The sequence below is a fragment of the Cygnus olor genome, chromosome 9, assembly GCF_009769625.2.
Source record: "Cygnus olor isolate bCygOlo1 chromosome 9, bCygOlo1.pri.v2, whole genome shotgun sequence".
NCBI classification, from domain to species: domain Eukaryota; kingdom Metazoa; phylum Chordata; class Aves; order Anseriformes; family Anatidae; genus Cygnus; species Cygnus olor.
Window position 1 is genome coordinate 19143406 of NC_049177.1, and position 18938 is coordinate 19162343.

The 18938-nt window shown below is 40.6% G+C and overlaps 2 protein-coding genes across 10 annotated transcripts in view; one reads left to right on the top strand and one right to left on the bottom strand.

The window, feature by feature from the left end:
* GNB4 (G protein subunit beta 4) overlaps positions 1–4955 on the top strand; it is a 58358-nt gene extending 53403 nt beyond the window's left edge. For all 8 annotated transcript variants that reach the window (XM_040566854.1, XM_040566855.1, XM_040566856.1 and 5 more), the window contains exon 10: positions 1–4955. In XM_040566854.1, the coding sequence (XP_040422788.1) occupies positions 1–107 (107 nt within the window). In that variant the 3' untranslated portion in view covers positions 108–4955.
* The window catches only part of MFN1 (mitofusin 1), a 25505-nt gene continuing 11031 nt past the window's right edge, over positions 4465–18938 (bottom strand). For both annotated transcript variants that reach the window (XM_040566839.1, XM_040566840.1), the window contains exons 10-18: positions 15156–15277; positions 13541–13667; positions 13141–13245; positions 12119–12221; positions 10900–11129; positions 10237–10392; positions 9517–9713; positions 8014–8148; positions 4465–7239 (exon numbers count right to left, since the gene is read on the bottom strand). In XM_040566839.1, the coding sequence (XP_040422773.1) occupies positions 7170–7239; positions 8014–8148; positions 9517–9713; positions 10237–10392; positions 10900–11129; positions 12119–12221; positions 13141–13245; positions 13541–13667; positions 15156–15277 (1245 nt within the window). In that variant the 3' untranslated portion in view covers positions 4465–7169. The remainder of the gene's footprint in view (positions 7240–8013; positions 8149–9516; positions 9714–10236; positions 10393–10899; positions 11130–12118; positions 12222–13140; positions 13246–13540; positions 13668–15155; positions 15278–18938) is intronic.

Below are 18938 nucleotides of genomic sequence, written 5' to 3' on the forward strand. Positions count from 1 at the left end.
GTGTCCTTGCTGGCCATGACAACCGTGTCAGCTGTTTAGGTGTAACCGATGATGGCATGGCTGTAGCTACAGGGTCTTGGGACAGTTTTCTCAGAATCTGGAATTAACTGGGAGCCAAACATGTACATTCTCCATTTGAGATCTGGAGAGATCAATGCTGCAGCCTATAGCTGTGAAATAACATTTCTACCTTGTATTTGCAGGTGAAGTTTTTCTATTCACTGATTATTACACAAAAAGGCTTTCTGTAAACTAGAAAAAAAATCAAGTGAAGAAATAGGGGAGGGGGGAAGAAATCACTGACTTTTTAAAAGGGGCCAGCACACATAATCATGGTGACCGACAAACTAAGAGCCAGTCTTTTTGTTTTTGGTGGTTTGGTTAGATTGTCCTTGAAGGGTTTTTGCTTGTGCTCAGTCTGCTAATCCTGTACTTTTTTTGTACATAACAGAATATACACATTATAGCAGCCAATCATGTAACATTTGTCTGTATGTAAAGAAATATGTTTGCATTTTTTAAAGAACTACATTTATAGCTTTGCTTTAACCTGAGATGTCACTTCTGAGTTTTGTAGTGGATAAACTAGAGTGCTGTTTTAAATGTTTTTGTGAATTTACTGTAGATAAAGTGAAGCCAATGGTATGTATGTGTTTTTATAACGGAAGGCATTTGAATTTTTTTTAGAGGCCCTGGAGACTCCCGGTTAATACCTACCGCCTTATTCACTCACTTCTTGACCTGCTTGCCTATTTTTAATTGTGGGGGTTCTTCCTTAAGCCAGTGGTTCCTGGTTCATCCATTGGCAGTCACGGCCTCCAAACACCAAGGAGTTAATGCCAGGCAGGCTTGCAACAACAGAGAAAATTTATTTAAAAAGTCCAGTTCCAGAAGTATTAGCTTCCTTGCTGCAGCTTTCCACATCAGTTATGCCACCCAGGCCTTGGGTATGGAAACCAAGTGACTGCATTGCTGTCGTTAAGTGGCTGAGTGCTTTTCCTTTTGACAGTTCAGCTCCAACTAACTGAGGTAGTTTTGGCCCGTCACAAGCTCTAGCTGATTTGCCCTAGGGAAATGATTTGGCATGACACTCGGTGTGCAGAAAGCAGCGTGTTTGCAGAGCCTGCTCAGCTACCGCCATGAACTGAGAAATTCGAGGACTTTGCTTAGAATCCTAAGGAAGATTTGAATGTGCAGTTAATCCCCTATAATTCCCCTCCAAACTGGGGGATTGCCAAAGCATACCACAACCAAAAGCGCTTGTTGTCAGTTATGTGTGGTGTGAATTCAAAAGGAATTGTGTAACCTAAACCAAACCAAATAACCTTACTTACCTGCGTGACCCTTCAGAACTCGGTGCTCTGAAGTTAGTGACTCGCTTGTTCCGCTGTGGTCACAGCGGTCTGTGCCACGGTGGCCTGTTAGATGCCAGTCGTTCTGCACTGCCACTGTAAGTAGCCATTGCCTCTCCTCCTCCTGATTTATTCTGATTTTGATGGCAGTTGCTTATAAATGACAGGTTCTGGTCAAGTACAGCTGAGTGCAGGTACAGGAAAATCGGGTGACTGACGTCCATCTGAAACTACCCAGGAAGGGCGTTTAACTTTTTGGTGCCTGGCAGCGTGCCTGCGCTTGCAATGGATGTTCTCTGGGGAATCTAAAAGTCTGTTGGCTTTTTTTAAGTGACTTATTTTAAATATGTATGAATTTTAAATTACCAGGTTGGAAGGTAACGCTCATCTGCCCTCATCTGAAGATATGGGGAGTCTGGGTATCTCTGGGTCAGGTAGTAAATATAAGTGCCCAGTATTTTGTAATATACCAAAACAGATTGTGGCTGAGGTGACTATTTGTCAGGCTTCTGACGTTAGTAATCCTAAATTTCAGTACTTCCAAACTGTGCCTGTAAACTTGCCATGTCTGTAATGGTGAAGGTGCCAATAAATGTACCAATCACAGTAAATTCACTTTAAAAATAAATTTAAAAGAAAAAAAGCACATCTTGTGCTGAAGAAGTGTACATTTACTAACAGCAGATTGTGGTGTAGGACCAAAATCACCCTATATTGTATGTCACAGGAATTCCTCAGCATTTTGCTTTATGATCTGTCTGCATTAACAGAACTATTGCGGATACTTGTTCCTCTTTTAAGTGAGCATCTCTTTGGGATCATGCAGATTTGGTTTCATTTTTAGTGGTGCATTTTATTATTATTATTTTATTTTATTTTTTTTACTCACAGCTGCCTTGAGTGAATTCTGAAAATTTGTTACTATGGAATTTTAAGAAAATATTCTTTTTCTAAAAAAAGTGTTTTCCATAGAAGCGTGTTTTGAACCAATTTCCTAGTCAACACTGTTGCCAAGACAGGTGCCATTTTTACATTCAGGTGTTAGAACTAGTTTCTACTTGTGAAGCTCCAAACCCAATTTTACAAATGTATATAACTTTTCTTAAAAGTTTGGGTAGACTGTAAACACGGTAATGGCTCTTGTACAGGTATTACTGCAGATAAGTTCACTATCGGTGTCTGATGAATTGTCTGTTGGATTCAGCTGCTTTTAAAATAGCTAATAAGGAATGCCAACCACTTGCTAATGAGGTTTCCAAAAGCATCATACAAATATCTCCCAGCTTTTGCTGTCTGGTTAACCGGTTTCTGTAGTGCTGCAGGTCCCGAGGTGCCTCTTGTATTGGCGCACAAGGAAGGGTGGAAGAAGCCTCAGCACAGCTGTGGAAACAGGATCTGGGATGCTGCTTGGGAACTTGTAGAGCGCTTGTGATAGATCCTGCCAAGGTGATGTTTGCTGTTTAATTACTGTCCCGTACATCATTTAGAACTTTACTTACAAAAAGCCTCCAGGCGTGGTGTAACACATTGTTACTGTATGAGGCCAAATAATGACCTTGCACAAGCTGTGGTATTTCCTTTTTTAAAACGGTTGTCATTGGTGAACTTGTAAGATGGATGCACTCCCTGAAATAGATGTGGCTTAATGGTAAAAGCTCAAACTCCCTCTAACATGAGAAAGTTAAGAAAATGACCCCTTGTAGGTTTTACTTAAAAGATGTAATCCTGAGCTTTGCATCTCACAGAAAATGGTATATATACGCCTGTAGTTTAATGTAAGCTCAAGTGCAGCTTGTGCCATTTCTAACTGCAGCCATGACAGCGCACTCGATGTACAACAGATTTTGCAGCACTAGTGGCTACATCTTAGGCTGTAAAAGTTTGTTGCCAAACTGCATCATTATCTGAATTTCAACTATGTTGTGTAATTACAGAAATGTAGTGACTGAGACCATTGTGCCAAAACAGTTGGTAGCAAAGTAACTTGTTCCCAGCCTTTCTTCTATCTAAGGCTACGGTTATGGCTTGGAAACGAACTCTGTGCTTTGTGTAGCAGGATTGATTTTGTTCAGGTACAGTTATTTTGTGTTGGCATATTCTAATGTTGATTTAACTTTGCAATAGAGAATACTAATTAGGCAAGCACCCAACTTGGGCTTGTTGTCACGTAAGTCAGACATCTATTTATTGGTGGGGATGTTATTGGTTGAGATTCTGGAAACCACAAAAAGCTTTTACATGGCATCTTGCTGATGTACGCTCACTTACTACAGTAATGTGGGTCTGTTTCCATCTGTCTCCAGACCTTTTTTCTTCCAAGCATTGCTATCATCTGCCTCGCTAAATTGCAGATACGCACGGTATCTGGCAGAACCGATAGGTACTAAGTTGACACCAATATAGACCATTTGAAATGGAACGTGGATTCAATAGGCTTTTCCCCAGCCTAAGGAGGGCCTGACCTTGACTTGGCAAAGCTGAATCGCTGTACCAGCTGGTCCTCGTGTGCTTACTGTAATGCATGGATTGGAACTAGTTAACTCTTCAGTTAGTGTAACCGCGTGTCCCACGATGAAGTTCACGTTACTTTAAGGTGGAATGAAAACATTGTGAAAACATTCCAGGCGTGCTTAGTCTTTCCTCTTTGAGGACACTGTCACCTCCACTAGGTTTAGTGCTGTGCTTTAAGATGTTGGTGAGAATAAGTATTGGCTAATTCAAATAGTTGGTATAAATGGTTGTGTAGCAGAATGACTGATTTTTGAGATAGCATTTCCTGTAAAAGTAATTAAGCATGGGTTGATGGTGCACTTTGTATACAGTAATCTGGCATGCATGCTGGTAAACTACTTCCTACACTTCAGAGGCACCACAAGCCTTTTTATCCAATTGCTGGTTATGTAAAATACATGCAGAATGTTAATGCAGTGTTGTTATGGTAAATGTGTGAACAGTGTTACTAATTGATATAACTGATAACAGATTACATGTGCCTGACATTCTTATACCACACAGTATGTTTAGGTTTAACTAATATGGACTTCGGTGGAATAGTCTTAGATATTTCAAGCCTTTGTTTTACTTACACAATGGTGCTCTATTTGTGTTTTTCCTCCTTTTTTTTCTCTTAAAAAATAAAAGCATCTGAACACTTGTAGTACATATTACATCCAAAGGAGTCCAAAACAACAAAAAAATGCTTCTAATCATGCTTGATTTTAATTTGCCTTTAGTTTCCAGCATTTCTCATCAGCTAGGTTTCTTTTTTTTTTTTTTTTAACTTGTTGCTGACTACTTTGGAAAACTTCAGTAATGTTACCAATTATGAAGTGATTCTGCACTGCCTTTGGATCGTGTATGTATACAGAAACAGTCTTAAAGCTTTTATTTAAGCTATTAAAAAAACCAGGGACTTGTGCCATTTGTTCTTTAACAGTGCTGTTGTAAAAAGACTTCCCTGTGAAAAAAAATCACTTGCTATGAACTCTGTTTATAGCTTTTTTTTTTTCCACAATGGATCTTTTCTTTGTATTTGTACAGTGGCTCAGTGAAAGATGTTGCCATGAGTTGATATTGTAACCAATAAACAAGTGCTTTTAACCAGACTGTGTCACATGCGAATGCTTTATTTAATGGCAATTGTCACCTGTCCTAAAAATTAAAATTCTTCCAGAGGCAGTGGCTGCGATGTGGATAGATCAACGACATCAACCGATGTTGCTTTTGGTGAGCTTGTTGCAGTGACCTGCTGTGTATGCGTGTTGAACAGCAGAATGTTACGCAAGTAATTTGCCCTTATGAACAAAATGATTAAGGTGATTTTTTCTCCCCTCAAAGGACTGTGGCTTTCTTTTTTTTCAGCCTAAGAAAGAGGCTGAATAAACTCAAGGGCTTGCTAATACTACAATAAAGGGAGCTGGAAGTTAGCCACCAGTCCTGGAGTGGAAAAACTAGGCTTTACTACATTTACTCATTCTTAATATCAGAATTCCTGTTACACAGCGCTGCTCTCTTAAGGAGCAGCCTTTTTCCAGTTCTGCATTTTGTCAAGTCTGTAGCGCTAATTATTTTCTCCAAACCCCCAAATACAATGCACAGCTTGCTTGTCTGCTGGAGGAAAAAAAAACCTTAAACCTTAACCTCAAAATTTGTAGGTTTTGTCCTATAGTGTACACATGGAAAACATGGAAACAGTGGCATGACTTTTCCCATTTGAGACAGCTGTCAAATAATTTTACTAGAGCAAAGGGGGACAGCATTTTTTTAATAAATAATTGTAGAACACATGCATTTAAAGTTTTATCTTCATACAACGTCCATTAAAAAATGCTCCAGAAAAGAGCATTAATACATATCTGTAACCTCATATACAGGAAGGCTGGGCTGTTAATCATTTTCATATTTCACAGTTTCCCTCAGAGAACCTGAGACACCATGCATACTGCTAAAGACAGTTTCAAAACAGCCATGCTTCCGCTAGCACAGTCAAAAACAAACACCAAAATACATCATGGTGGAAACAGTGTTCTTAGTCTTCAAATTACTAATAACCTACCTCTCCAGCATTAGCTTTTAAAATGTATTTCCTTCTAGGATAGCCCTTTTTACCGGAAAATAGCAAATCCCTACCTCTTAGTTTTGAATTGCTATTACTCATTTGTAAGTATTTCATTTAGTCACATTAATACTTCCATAAAAATATATAAATATTCTGAAAAGGCTTTCTCTTTCAAAATAAGTTATTTTTAAAAAGTCTGGTTAGAAAAAATGAAGGTGTTAAGCGATTACCGATGTCAGCAGCAATTTTAAGAGGCTTTGCACTGCTGGGGGTGAGCAATGGTAAAACCACTCGAACGTACCTGTCATAGGTCTCACCTAGAAGACCTCTGCGCTACGGCAGAGCCAAGGAGCTGTTCAGGACACTACATGAGTAAAAACTGTCGAGCCCAGCCTCCACCTGCTCTGTGAATGCAGCAGCACGAGCCCAGCACCTGAGGCTTCCACCCCCAACACGCACAAGTTGAGCCCAGACCCCTGGCTACGCTACTTCTTTGCTGCTAGCGTGGTGACACCACCAACCTGCAGCTCACCTGCATGCGGGTTCCAGTAGTGCTCTCAGAAGCAAGTGACCCTTCCACCACTTTACCAACTCTGTTTACTTCTACTTCATCAATGCCACCTTACCTAAATGCAGTAGCCAGCAGGAAAACTGGAGCCCACTGCATTTCGCTAGTGAATGCTCTACAGTTTATCATCTTTCATTTCCATTCAAAGAAGAGGAACCGCTTCACAACGAAATTTCACTCGCTTTCAGAACAGACGAGTCCTTTCCCCATGCTAGACTTTGTACTTCCCTTCAATAGAACACAAAAACAAAACAACCCTAAGTGAAAGAGCAGCATCCTTCCTCCCTGGCTATTCCTCATCAACCGGTAACAGGAGACAATGATAACAGTGTTAAGTTTTCTCTCCCTGCAGAAACTCCTCCTGGATGCCAGGAAGTGAGTGCCACTGCTAAATATTAATGAAAACCAAAAGGGATATGGGTTTTTATTGTCAAGTGCCCAAAGAAATTTAGTGTTTAAAGATAATTTTTAACCCAAAATCTGCAAAAACAAACATAACACTCTAAGTCCCACAGCTCTTCAGTTTGGTTCACCATCAGAGTTCAAAACAAGTTCTATAATAATTAAGAAGTGTAATCAAAGTAACATTAAAAATATAATCATCATTTCATGCAACTCCACAGAGAAGTGTCATCTGTAAAATTTCTACTTTGTCCTACAAAGGATCACCGGGAAAGTTACCAATGATATTTTATTTACTCTTTTGAAGGAAGTGTTTTGTAAAGCGATCTAGTTCGTTCTCAAGGTGAATGGCTTTATTTCTGTAAAACAAACAAAAGCAGTGAATTCAGGTCAGTGCAGCACCATCACAAGATATATCAAGTGTTTGATTTCTATTCCTGAAACCCACAGCGCTGGGAAAACATGGTCAGAGCCCTGCACGTTGCAAGTGCAGGACCAGGCCAGGCAGCGAGCTGTCTGCCACGCGTTGCTTCTTCCCCCAGGTTTCCCTGGGACTGCCCTGGTACCAGGACCTTTCCCACCCCCAGCATTTAACCCGGGAGAGGTTCTGCAGCGACAGGCAGGCGCTCAGCACTGTTCCTCACACCACCCACTCAGGCCATTCTTGCAGCGCTAGGCATTGATCTGATCGAGCTCTTCAGTGCCCGAGATCCAAGGGGCAGCCCGCAGCAGGGACAGGTTACAGCAGGGAGAAAACAACCTGAGGCTAAGGGTGAGGCTGCTCCTGAGTCCCTAAACCACTCATTGCTGGTAATTTCTGTTCTGTAAACACCTGCTGCTGGTAATAAAAGAAAAACGGTATCAAACTGAGTGGCTCGATGCAGTGTGGCTGCTCCTATGGGAAGGGTTCTTGGGGAAGGTGCCACAGACACATTCTTGCTGTCTCCCATACAATACAGTAAGGTAAAGATTGACTAGAAGAGTATTCTGGGAGCTTTGCTCAGCCACCTAGCTATAGGGCGCATACCCTTCTGCCCCCGTGACGACCTCACTTTCAGGCTGAAGTAACAGCAAGCACCAACCTCACAGAGACCAGCAGGAATCGGCTCTCGGCCAGTCACACCCAGACTTACCGTAGTTGCTTGGAGCTGCTCTGAATGTTCTCCAGCTGATCTATTTCTTTGGAAAGCCTATCGATTTCTTTTTCCAGGTTTTTCTGGGTAATATCCACCTGCTGACAGAGCCGAGCAAAAGTAGTTGCCATTTCCCTAAAGGAAAAACAAGTTTGTAGTCGGAGTTTACAGATGCCTGCCACAAAAATAATACATGATAAATCGCAGCACTGCAGCGTGTATAGAACACAGCAATCAAAGTCTCCAGCTGCCAGGGAGATTACAGAACAGCAGAAATCAGGAGAATTACGTATTTGTCAAATTTAAAAAGTAACCTTGAACATAAAAATGTCCCTCAGTCTATGCCAACATCACACCTGGCAATTTTTCATCGAGTATCTACAGGTATTGAGTCTGAGACTGGGACTGCCAGGAACACGTGCTGGAGCAGCCAAGTGCTCTCTCATGCAACAGCCCGTGCCATGCTGAGTGCGCTGCTCACGAGGGGCACGTGAGCACTTTGCAGGGCGAGGTGAGCATGAGAAGTGCCCCAGACTTGCAGGGACACCCCGTCCTACTCGCCTCTTCGGTCCTGTGTTCCCAAGCTAGGGCCCAAGACTCAAACAAAGGAAAAAACAAAACGACAACAAAACGCTGACACCACCCCAGGACAGCAAGTAGGCTCTCCCATAGAGGAGACATCTTCTGATCTCTACTTCACCTCACTGGAGCACTGGTTTGAGTCCAGCTCGTCCATGTCCTCACAGAGACACAATGCTGCTGGACACGGGGATGATTCTCTTTCCTCATCTGAAGCTGAGCTTTGTATTAGTAAAGCATTGCCTGGGCTACACAGGAGAGGTGTTCTGCACCCTGCTGGTTAGAGGTCTCATTTAGCAGGCCTACTCTGCTGAAATAACAACTGCATCAAAACAAACTCTTTCAACAGGGCAGGCTGAGGGAGCCAATCACCCAATGTTACAGAGACAGGTGGAAAAGCATTTGGCAAAGACACAAAAAACTTTGAACAGTTCAGAAGGTCTCTTAAGTTCCTCTTCTGCGGAGCAGAAGAGCCAGGACCAGCTGCTTAAAACCTGGCCATACCAACATCTGAGGCAGAAAACAGAACAAATGCTCACAATTAAACCGACTCTGGGCTCACAGTCTTAAGTGTATTCAGTGCTAATCTCAAAGCAGACAAATTCAGCCTCCGCTAGAACCGAGCTAAGTCCCATGTCTTTGCAGTAAAGCGTTGCACAGAGTCAAAGACTAATTCTCACATGCAAACATACATACGAAGAGGCATGCACTACCCTTTTCAGGCACTAAACTTTCACACTCTAGGAACTCCCTCCTAAAAATATTGTGGGTGTCCCTCACGATAAATGCCAAGGGACCCTAAAGCTGCAAGGACATTCCGCTGCCTCCCCACACCACGCACAGCCAATGCCCACCCCGGTGCCAACCCCTACGGCACCGACAGTTTCCTACCTGGGTGACTGGCAGCGCCGCTCTCATACTTACTGTTGCACCTGATGGCTGCAGTTCGCACTCGTAAGACTGACGATCATCTGCAGCTTTTCGGTAGCATAGTTCACAAACTGCTGCTTAAAGGCTCTCTCTTTTGCTTTAGTGGTCCAAGTTAGCCTCTCATAGAGATATAATAACCCATACATACTTAGGGAAAGAGAGATGAGCTTCCAGCCTACTGTTCTCCAGATCTGGAAAAGAAGACTCGTTAATGTGAGAGTTGCCCTATAGAATGCAATCAGTACCAGGACTACAAAGAAATCTATTTCCGCCCATTTTTGTGTCATCTTCATGGCCCTTTCACCAGGTTAGTTTGGGAAATGTATTACTGTAGAGCAATACAGCTATACCCAAATAAGCTGATACCCTGCTGGCACAGGGCCTCACAGAAGCTTCACTGCTTTCTAATGAAGGAGGAAGGAGAAAGTAAAGCTCCCACCAATTCCAAACTACATAAGGCACCATCAAATCATCCTGCAATTCAGAAACTGAACACAGAGAGATGGAATACAGCATGTGTCCAACTACACTCAGAGTACTTAGAGCGATTTTCTCACTACAAACTGATTCCTCATACCCAGTGTACTCATCTGGCCCAGCTGCCAATAAGCCATTACGTGCTTCATGCTGCATGCTACAAAACCCCACACAGAAGAGAACGGCCTCATCTTTGCCATCACTTCCAGGACGGTGAATGGTACTAAGACTACTTGCCACTCCGCCAACAACGATGATGCTCATAGAGGTCCGTGATGTCAGCGAAGCTAAACTCATTACCAAAGGAACCATAAAATCATCCTGTGGTGCGTTCTCTGGAGTTAGGGCAGGAAGGCTGGCAGCAGACGGGGTGGTAGCTAAAGGACGAGGGATCTAGAAGAGTGGAATAAAGCAGCCTGAGTAAAAAGCATCACGGGACTACACAGCAGATTGTTTTTATTTTGTTTTCATATATTCAGGATTTGGTTTATTTAAAGGGAACTTTTCAGCACAGAGATCTGCTCCTGGTAAGCAACGGAGGTTCTGAGAATTCCTTTTCAAATGGGGACCAGGTTGGAATAATATTTCTATCTGGAACTGGCTCTGCTGTTAGAATCCCAAAGTTACAAATAAAAAGGTTAACCAGAGGGTTCACTCCAAAGGAAAACAGAACTCGGATAACATCTGCAGAAAGTTTAGGAACGGTTTTTTGTTCCCTTTTAACCCTGAATATAATCAAATAAAAACAACCCTCACCAAAAGTATTTCACACAACAGGGCTAGGGGAAAGTAGCAGCAAGCAGGTAAACAGTAGAAGCAAATAAAAAAAATAATAAAAATCAATATATTCTCGTTAAGGTAAAACAAGGCACTTGTCAGCCTAGTCTCTGAAACACTCACTGGTAAGTTTGGATCTGCTAGTCCCAGTAGTACTCTCTGAGCATGTTTAGGACCCAAGAAACGGTTTACAAGTGAAGTCCATCCCAAGGAAAAGTGGAACATGATATCCTCTTGGAAATCCGCACAGAGACTATGACAGTTTAGATCATAGCTAAGGTCAAACCTCCTGCATGGAATTAGCAAGTGGAGCTGATTCTGAGAACCAGAAGGCAACAACGGTTTCAGATTTTCTAAAAATGAAATAGAGGAATAAACATGAGTTAACACTGAAAGCTTCAGCATATTCACAAGTAGAATCCTTGCACTGCTGACTAGCTTTGTGAACTACCAAGAATCTAAACTGACTTTTTTTTAAAAAAAAAAAAAAAACAGTAAGGAAAAAACAACATCAGAGGGCATTTTAGCAGTCTCCATCCTAACAGAGCAGGCAATTTATTGCTCTGATAAAACAGCCACATAAAATCAATGTGTAGAGGAAGCACCACGGGAAAAAATAGACAAATTAACTAAAAGACCTCTAACTCTGGTCAAAAGATAAGGATGGAGTAAGCCTGTTGATGGCACCATACAGAAAAAGCATTGTTATGGAGTAAGATAAGGCGGCTTCATGTAATTCGGTGATCTTGCTCTGAATCTTTTATTACCAGAAACAGATCAGAGCAGAAGAAATGGGTATGCAATAAAGTTATTACCAAAACAAACCCAACACCTCAAAAACACAGAGTGACACATACAGGACTGTACCACAAAGGTTTTGTGAAACTACCCTTGTTTTGTACTCAGAATCTGGAGGGACCCAGAGAAAAGACCGTACTGTAAAACCATTATCTGTTAATTAGCATATTTCATAAATCTGTTGTGGAAGCCAAAAGTATAAATGGGTTTACATGAGGATTAGGCAAGTTCCCAGAGGACAGGTTTATTATTACTTGCTTAAACCCTTAATTCAGATGCAGTATTCTGGTTCAGAAGTCCCACAGCTGGGGATGGATCATTCTATTTACCCTGGCTCATTATTTTTCTCCCCAGGCAGCTGTGCTGGTTAATACCAGAGACAAGGTACTGAGCTAAATACACAGTCTTCATTTAGGATGGTTTTTCCTTTACCATGTTTTAGTGTTAACATTAAATCATGATCAGAAAGAATTTTTTTAAAGCACATTTTCTTAAATTATCTTCCTCTAAACAAAAAGTCAACATTTTGTCTTCCACATGTTACCAATCATCTCCTGCTGTGACTGATGCATTGACTGATTGACTTCACTGGAGCAACGATCAGCCAGGTTCTTTCCCAAACCATCTTCTATATGTTTGTTGAGTTCCTGAAGTTTTAGAAAGAACATTATACAGTTCAGAAACATGTTAAACACTAAGTGTTATTATTTGCAGTGGCAAGAAAAGCAGGTTACCATGAAGATACCCTACTTTTCAGCACATTGTGACTGAAAATCTAATTAAAGTGACACAAGGAGGAATTCTCTAGGCTTGTTGTCTTGCAAAGGCCTATGGAAAAGCCTGTATTTTCAATATAAATGTGACAGTGAGGAGCATACCACCAGCATACGTCAGAGCATTTCCTGTCATCATTTGATGGGAGGCGATTTCACTGGTCTACCCAGAGATAAGCCAATCCCATCAACGACTACGAAGGTCTGCTCTGGACATTTTGCAGAGCTAAGACAGGGCAGAACGTCTTAGAAACACAGCATTCCCAGGTGATCAACAAGGTTGAAACAGGTGGGAGTTATGACATTGATTGGCAGCAAAGTCTGAGCAAAAGAGCCAAATGACTAAACTTACAGGTGTATGCTCTTTTAAAATACTAAGTCTGAGCAGGAAATTTTAGATTAGTATTTAATGAAAACTATTTGTTTTTTGTTTTTCTTTCTACAAAGCTTTTTGAAAAAAGTAATATCAAGTGTCAGATATTTGCACACTCCTTTTATTTTTTGATTTATTTCATTTTAGGAGCGGTGAAAATTGTTTATGTAAGGTCTTAATACAAATGAAGACAAAATCAGCATTCCAGTGAATTAGTTTTAATTATGACTAGTAAAAAGATGGTTGAAAAAAATTCTTTCTATAGACAAGGCAGAAAATATTTTCAACCTGTTGTGGTTTTAAGTAAACATATATGCATGGCATAAAGTAAAAATTATGTAGTGCTTAAATGAAGCATCACATAAAATGATATGCAAATTATACAAAGAGCCTGGCTTCAAACCTCGCAAGAAAACTTACTGTCTTATAGAGCTTCAACACTTGAGGAGAAGGGTGAAAATCTGAATAAAATTCATCAACTAAAACTGAAAGTCTGCAAATCTCATCGGTCATGGCAGAGGAGACCTGAAAGACAAAACAATAGTGCTTCTCCTACCTTTTCCAGCCAGAGTGAAAAAAAACCAAACAATTCAATTACCTGACATTCAGGAAGGACTGTCATTTTCTTCTTCTTTCTTTTGAAAAGGCACATGCTACACATCTGATTAGTGTTAGTAGAAAACTGGATATAATTCATCCCTCTTACAGAAACAAACCCACCTGATCAACCAGGCTTCCTACCAATTAAACTGGAATTTAAAGAAGGGAAATAAATCTCTTCCTTGCTTGACTATAAAACTGTCCTCTTTGTATTACTTACTTTATTTTCTACTTCCTCAGTTACACGCTTGATTTTTTCCTTAGTATCTTCCGTCAAAATGTTCAGCTGATTTCGAACAAAGTCCAACCGATCCTTCTGATCTTCTCGCTCTTCCATTGAATGGACTCTTAACAGAGCAGAAAGGAAATCACCATCACCAGCAGGTATTCTCCCCAAAATGAAGCAAGCATGTATCGTCAGGCATGAACCATCTAGCTTATGGTTTACTGACAGCCAAAGAGAATCCAAAGTCACAGTGGCTGAACAAAGCAAAGACACTATTTCAGAACGACTGAAATTTAGGCATTAAATTTACAGGTGTATTTAAAGGCTGCATTGATTGAACATAACGCCAATGACTGGGTTTTGATATATCTTAAAAAGCAGCATTTGGAGTTGGAATCATTGCCTTTGTACATAATTACAACTAAATAAAGAGGTACGAGAAAAAAGGGCCTTTAATAATTAGCCTTTCCTGACCTTTAAAAGAAAAAAAGAGAGAAATCTGGTCAAACTTCTAACCGTCCTACTGCTGCTCACCAGCATCACTCAACTATTCCTTAACAATGACGTGAGGGGAGGCAGCAGAAACTAACCTTGTCACAAACAACTCTCTTCAGAAGTCCTGGACCTACCATTTAAGTAAAAATTGCTTAAAATCTAGAGCAGTTACATCTCGAAGGATGATCAGTAACATCAAATGACAACTCAAACTAGGAGGGGTCACTACACAGGTTTTGGCAGGTCAACTGACAGATTTAAGTAGGTATCAGAATATTTTCCAACAGTCTCACAGCATGTTTTCATAGCATCTGACAAAGTGAGACAAGCTAATATGTAAACACGCAATTTGTAGATGCTGATATACTCAGGAAGATGAATGTTTGACAGGCACAGTGGGGTCTGTTGGAACAAAGACACACTATTAACAGACAGAAAGGAGGTGGATGGAAAGGATTAAACACAACAGCAAGTTCACTGTGTACAAGAGAGATGAGAGGTAGGAATAAAAGTGAGGAAAAAACATACTCATGAAAATCTAAAAGAACATATGAAAACACAAGAAAGATGAGCTACTATCATAAGCACTAAAAGGATTACATAAGCAAAGAGAGAAAAAAAAGATATTCAAGGATACAATCTGACAAGGGCCAGAGGCAAAGCCTCTGTTAGCATAGGCTCTTCCCATTCCTTATGGTATTTTTACCACTTGAAAATTAGAGCCTCCCATATAGTTGCTCAGTATTACTGTAAAGAAAAATCTATAGGCAATGCAGGCCCAAACATCACTGCTGAGATGCTGGATACAACTAGAAAAAACTTCTGATTTCAAATAGTTTTGAAAAAAGATTGGAAAACCCCCAGACTGCAAATCAGTAACAAGGAATAACAAAGTAAACCAAGAGCCCGATACAGAAGTCCCAGACACTGGGCAAGAAGGAGCAGTGCAGGTGAACAGTAGTGAGACTGACACGCCAGAGAAATTCTTTATTTCTTACCAACAGAGAAAAGCGAATTTTACAGTCCATAATGGCCCAAGGAAACCACCAGCATAGAAATGGCTCCTTAGAGGATCTGGAGAAACCACAACCAACCAGCCCTCCAACCCACCTACCTTTTCTCTGCTGCTGCTACGTTTATGGCGTCCATAATGTTTTTCACAGTATCTATTATCTGTTTAGCTCTGATAGTGTGCTGTTCAAACTTGGTTTTCACGGCTGACTGCGAGATACACTCCTGCGAGGGGCCCAAGCCACAACACATTACTGCAATTCCATACCAACACTTTCTGGAATTTCTGTCAGAAAGCACTTGCTGCTACTACCATGAACTTAAACCCATGGGAAATAAAAAGAGTGAAAGTGTATAGAAATCAAAACAGAACAGAACTGAAATCTCAAAGTAATCTACAGCAGCAAATCTGCACCTTCATGTTCATTCACAGTAATGTGCATAGGTTTTTTGTTTAAAATAAATAAATAATGGAAACAGAAAAAGCAAACTCAGATGTCTACATAAGATAAACCTAGCTCTTCTGAAAAATTTCCAAGCTATCCCTTTAGAGTTATGAATCTCTAACACAAATGTTGGCAATATTCCTAGCTTGAGGTTTTTTTGTTTGTTTGTTTTTGATAATAAATATTCTTAGCTTCCAGTAGCACTTCAGTGTCAATACAAATTTTACATGCTTATGTCATACTGACTCTCCAGGCAAAAATACACAATTAGGAATAAGAAACAAGGATCATCTCACAACACAGAACAGTTGCTAAGTAGTCCTTAAAATATTAGCTCCTTCACAGATTATTGAAGTGTTAGGCACATCAGCAGAAAATGCTCTAAAGTGAGAATTTCTATCAATCTGCAACTTCCAACATCGTACAGCAATTCAGAAGTTACAGAGCACCAACTGAAAAGATATGCAAATGTTCAATCTGAGCAAAAGCAAATCAATTGCTGTAAACCGTAAATTAAGACTTCTTAGACTTTTTTAAAGCACCTGCACATCATGAGTTACGTAGCCAATAAATGGTGCTGGCGCTCAAGCTGCACTAGGTCACAAAACAGCAGCATCTTCTGTATTCAGGGGAAGGAAAGCAAGCATCTAGTTTCTTTGCATCAGATCTGGTTGTTGTTGGTGGTGGTGTTTTGTTTTTTGTTTGTTAATTGCTTTTAATCTGTGGATGCACCTTTCGGAGCATAAACAGCATTTAGGCTGCTTTGAAAAGATTTGCCTATGACCTTAGCATACGCTGTAAAAACAAATTTCAGCTAACTACAAATAATAGATCAAAGCAAAATAAACAAAATGGGTGAACTATATTCCCTGTTCCTCGATGAAGCAGATCTAGAAATCAGCAATGAAAGGCCAGAGTTTCAGAAATATCAGCACATTGTTAGAGCTAGACTAGACACAGAGGAAAGTCTTCCCAACATTAGTATGTGGTAGATAAAAGGACGACAGTCACTCACAACACAACCAGAAAATCCAAGTTAGAGCACTAGGAAAAACACAGAGGTTAATTATACGACTGGAAAAGGTAAGAGGAGGACAGTAACATTTTTGCTGATAGTTTGTAAATAAACATTTACTGAAATAAAGATAAAAGCTGTGCTTCAATAGCATAATCAAAACCAGCTACCTTCCAGCCAACTTCCAGTACAGCAAGAGAGTCTTTTAGCACACAGCCTGCTATAATCCCTTACAGTGTTAGGGAAGGATTCAGCGGTAGCACACTAATTCAGGCTGTGTTACTGACTCCAAATTACAGCTGGAATTATTATTCTGCCCTGCCTCCCTCTTTCTCACACCATTTCTGTTAGCAGGTTTGTGAAGCAGCTTGACAACCACCACAACCTGAGGCACACTGGCTTTTGTTTTCATCTGGAATATCCACTAAAGACTACTACATGTAGTGAACTATACAAGCCCTTTTTTGGGTCATTTTGATAAGGCATTTCTATGTATCTCATCGTAAAATTTCACATAAAAGAATAAATATACACAAACTGCTTTCCATTATTCCACGGCATAAGATTTCAGAATCTCCTAGTGTGGCCCAAAGCTTAAGACTGCACACTTTTCTTCTTTGTTGTGTGTTAATATAACTGGGATTCAGTAACAGCACTTCGTAAAGCTGCTAAATGAATTTCTAAAATCTTAATTTCACCCCCGCTTCCAACAGGTATTTCCAGTATTGCCTGGACCACATTAAATTCTGGCCACTTTTTCTTTTAGCAAGTTTAACCATCCCGTGCTTTGCAGAAAAACGTTACGTTTATTTTTGGGATGCCTTTTGCCTTCACACAGAAGTCTACATAAAGGTAGTTAGAAGCCTTTCAAAAATGGTCCAAATTTTCCTAGTATCATGGCAGGCTAGCACTGAAGGGTTGCTTCTAGACTCTCTGAGATTCCAGCAATACTAAGCTCCTACCAGTCTCGGGAAGGACAGGCTTTCCCATTGGGGAACTGGTACTAAAATCCCGAATCTGGGAGCACTGGAGAAGTAACAGTTCCTCCTCTCAGCACACGTGGAAAAGACGAAGAAGCTGGCCAGTTTTTAATGCAGTGAAGACAAAAATCAGGGTGAGAAAACCCAGCAGGAACAAACCCAGCAGACAGTCAGTGGGAACAAGCGGACAGGTGCATAAATGAGGTGAGGAGACAGCTTAGCGATGTGACCTGGATGAAAGAGCATAAGAGACGTGGGAAGTCTGAGCAGGGCACCCGAACAGGGGTAAGGAGCAAAGGGCAAGAAAGACAGACTGAGGCAGGGAAGGTTAATTGTTGACAAGAACAGACAGAAGCATCCCCGCTCTCGCCCCTTCCCTTTCACATACTGGAGTGTAATCCGCGATTCTTGGGGCCTGCAGCTCCTCTGTCAGGAAATAGAAGTAAATCCAAAAGGCTTTAGCCAGAACTGCTTAGGCTGTACTCACAGCTAAAAAGCATCGAAATTTCGGCTAGCAATGCATAAAGCATGGTATCGAGTAGGATTTTGTTCCCAGACTGAACACAGAAAATTCTACGTGATGTACAACATTTTTGTTAATACATGACCTAGTGCTGGTAAACATCAGCACATTTTTTTATCAGTGACTTTATCAGCTCAAGTGCCAGTAATTTGAGAGTTAGATCTGAAGATTTCAGAGCTGGTAAACCACTTAAGTATCAGCCTTGATTGATAAGCAAATTAAATGCCATTATAACTTAGGAAACTGCCCACATAACTGTAACTATAAGAGACTGTAGAAAAAAAGTGCAAAAATACATTGTGGTAATTGAGTTATAAGCTTAATTTCCACTTTCTTTCCTACTGAAGTTTCCTACTATAATTCTAGGGATGAAAATTGCAAACAAAAATGCATGTTTGGCTACAACTAGTAGTTGCACTACAAAAACAAGAAATTTAGTGTCTCATGGACTCGTGTCCTGCCTTATTCTGAACTTATCATTTCAGCAACTCAGTCATCTACCACAAGAGCATGGATAAGGACTGAATGTAAACTTTAGTCTGACATTTTCTTCCTTTTTGCAAGTTTTACTAAGGTCAAATGTGCTTGTTTGTAATGAGAGAAAAAATATATATTTTTTTTAAAGGTAATTTGATTTTTAAATATACAGAACAAGAAATTACTGGTTGAGGCATGCAAGAGCAGTCTCTAGCATTTGCTGGATAGAAGTTGCAGTCATACCTTTCAAGCTCACGTTGCATGAGATGTGCCAAGACCCCCCCACAGAACAATCGAGGCATATCCAAGATGCCACCTTAAGATAACCAAGAATGGCTTTAGAGTTACCACATTCCGCAAGACAAATGGAGTCTATCACACAGAAATCAACTGATTGTCTGGCGAGACCTACTTCCGAAGCAAGTGAAAACTCCAGCTATGAATG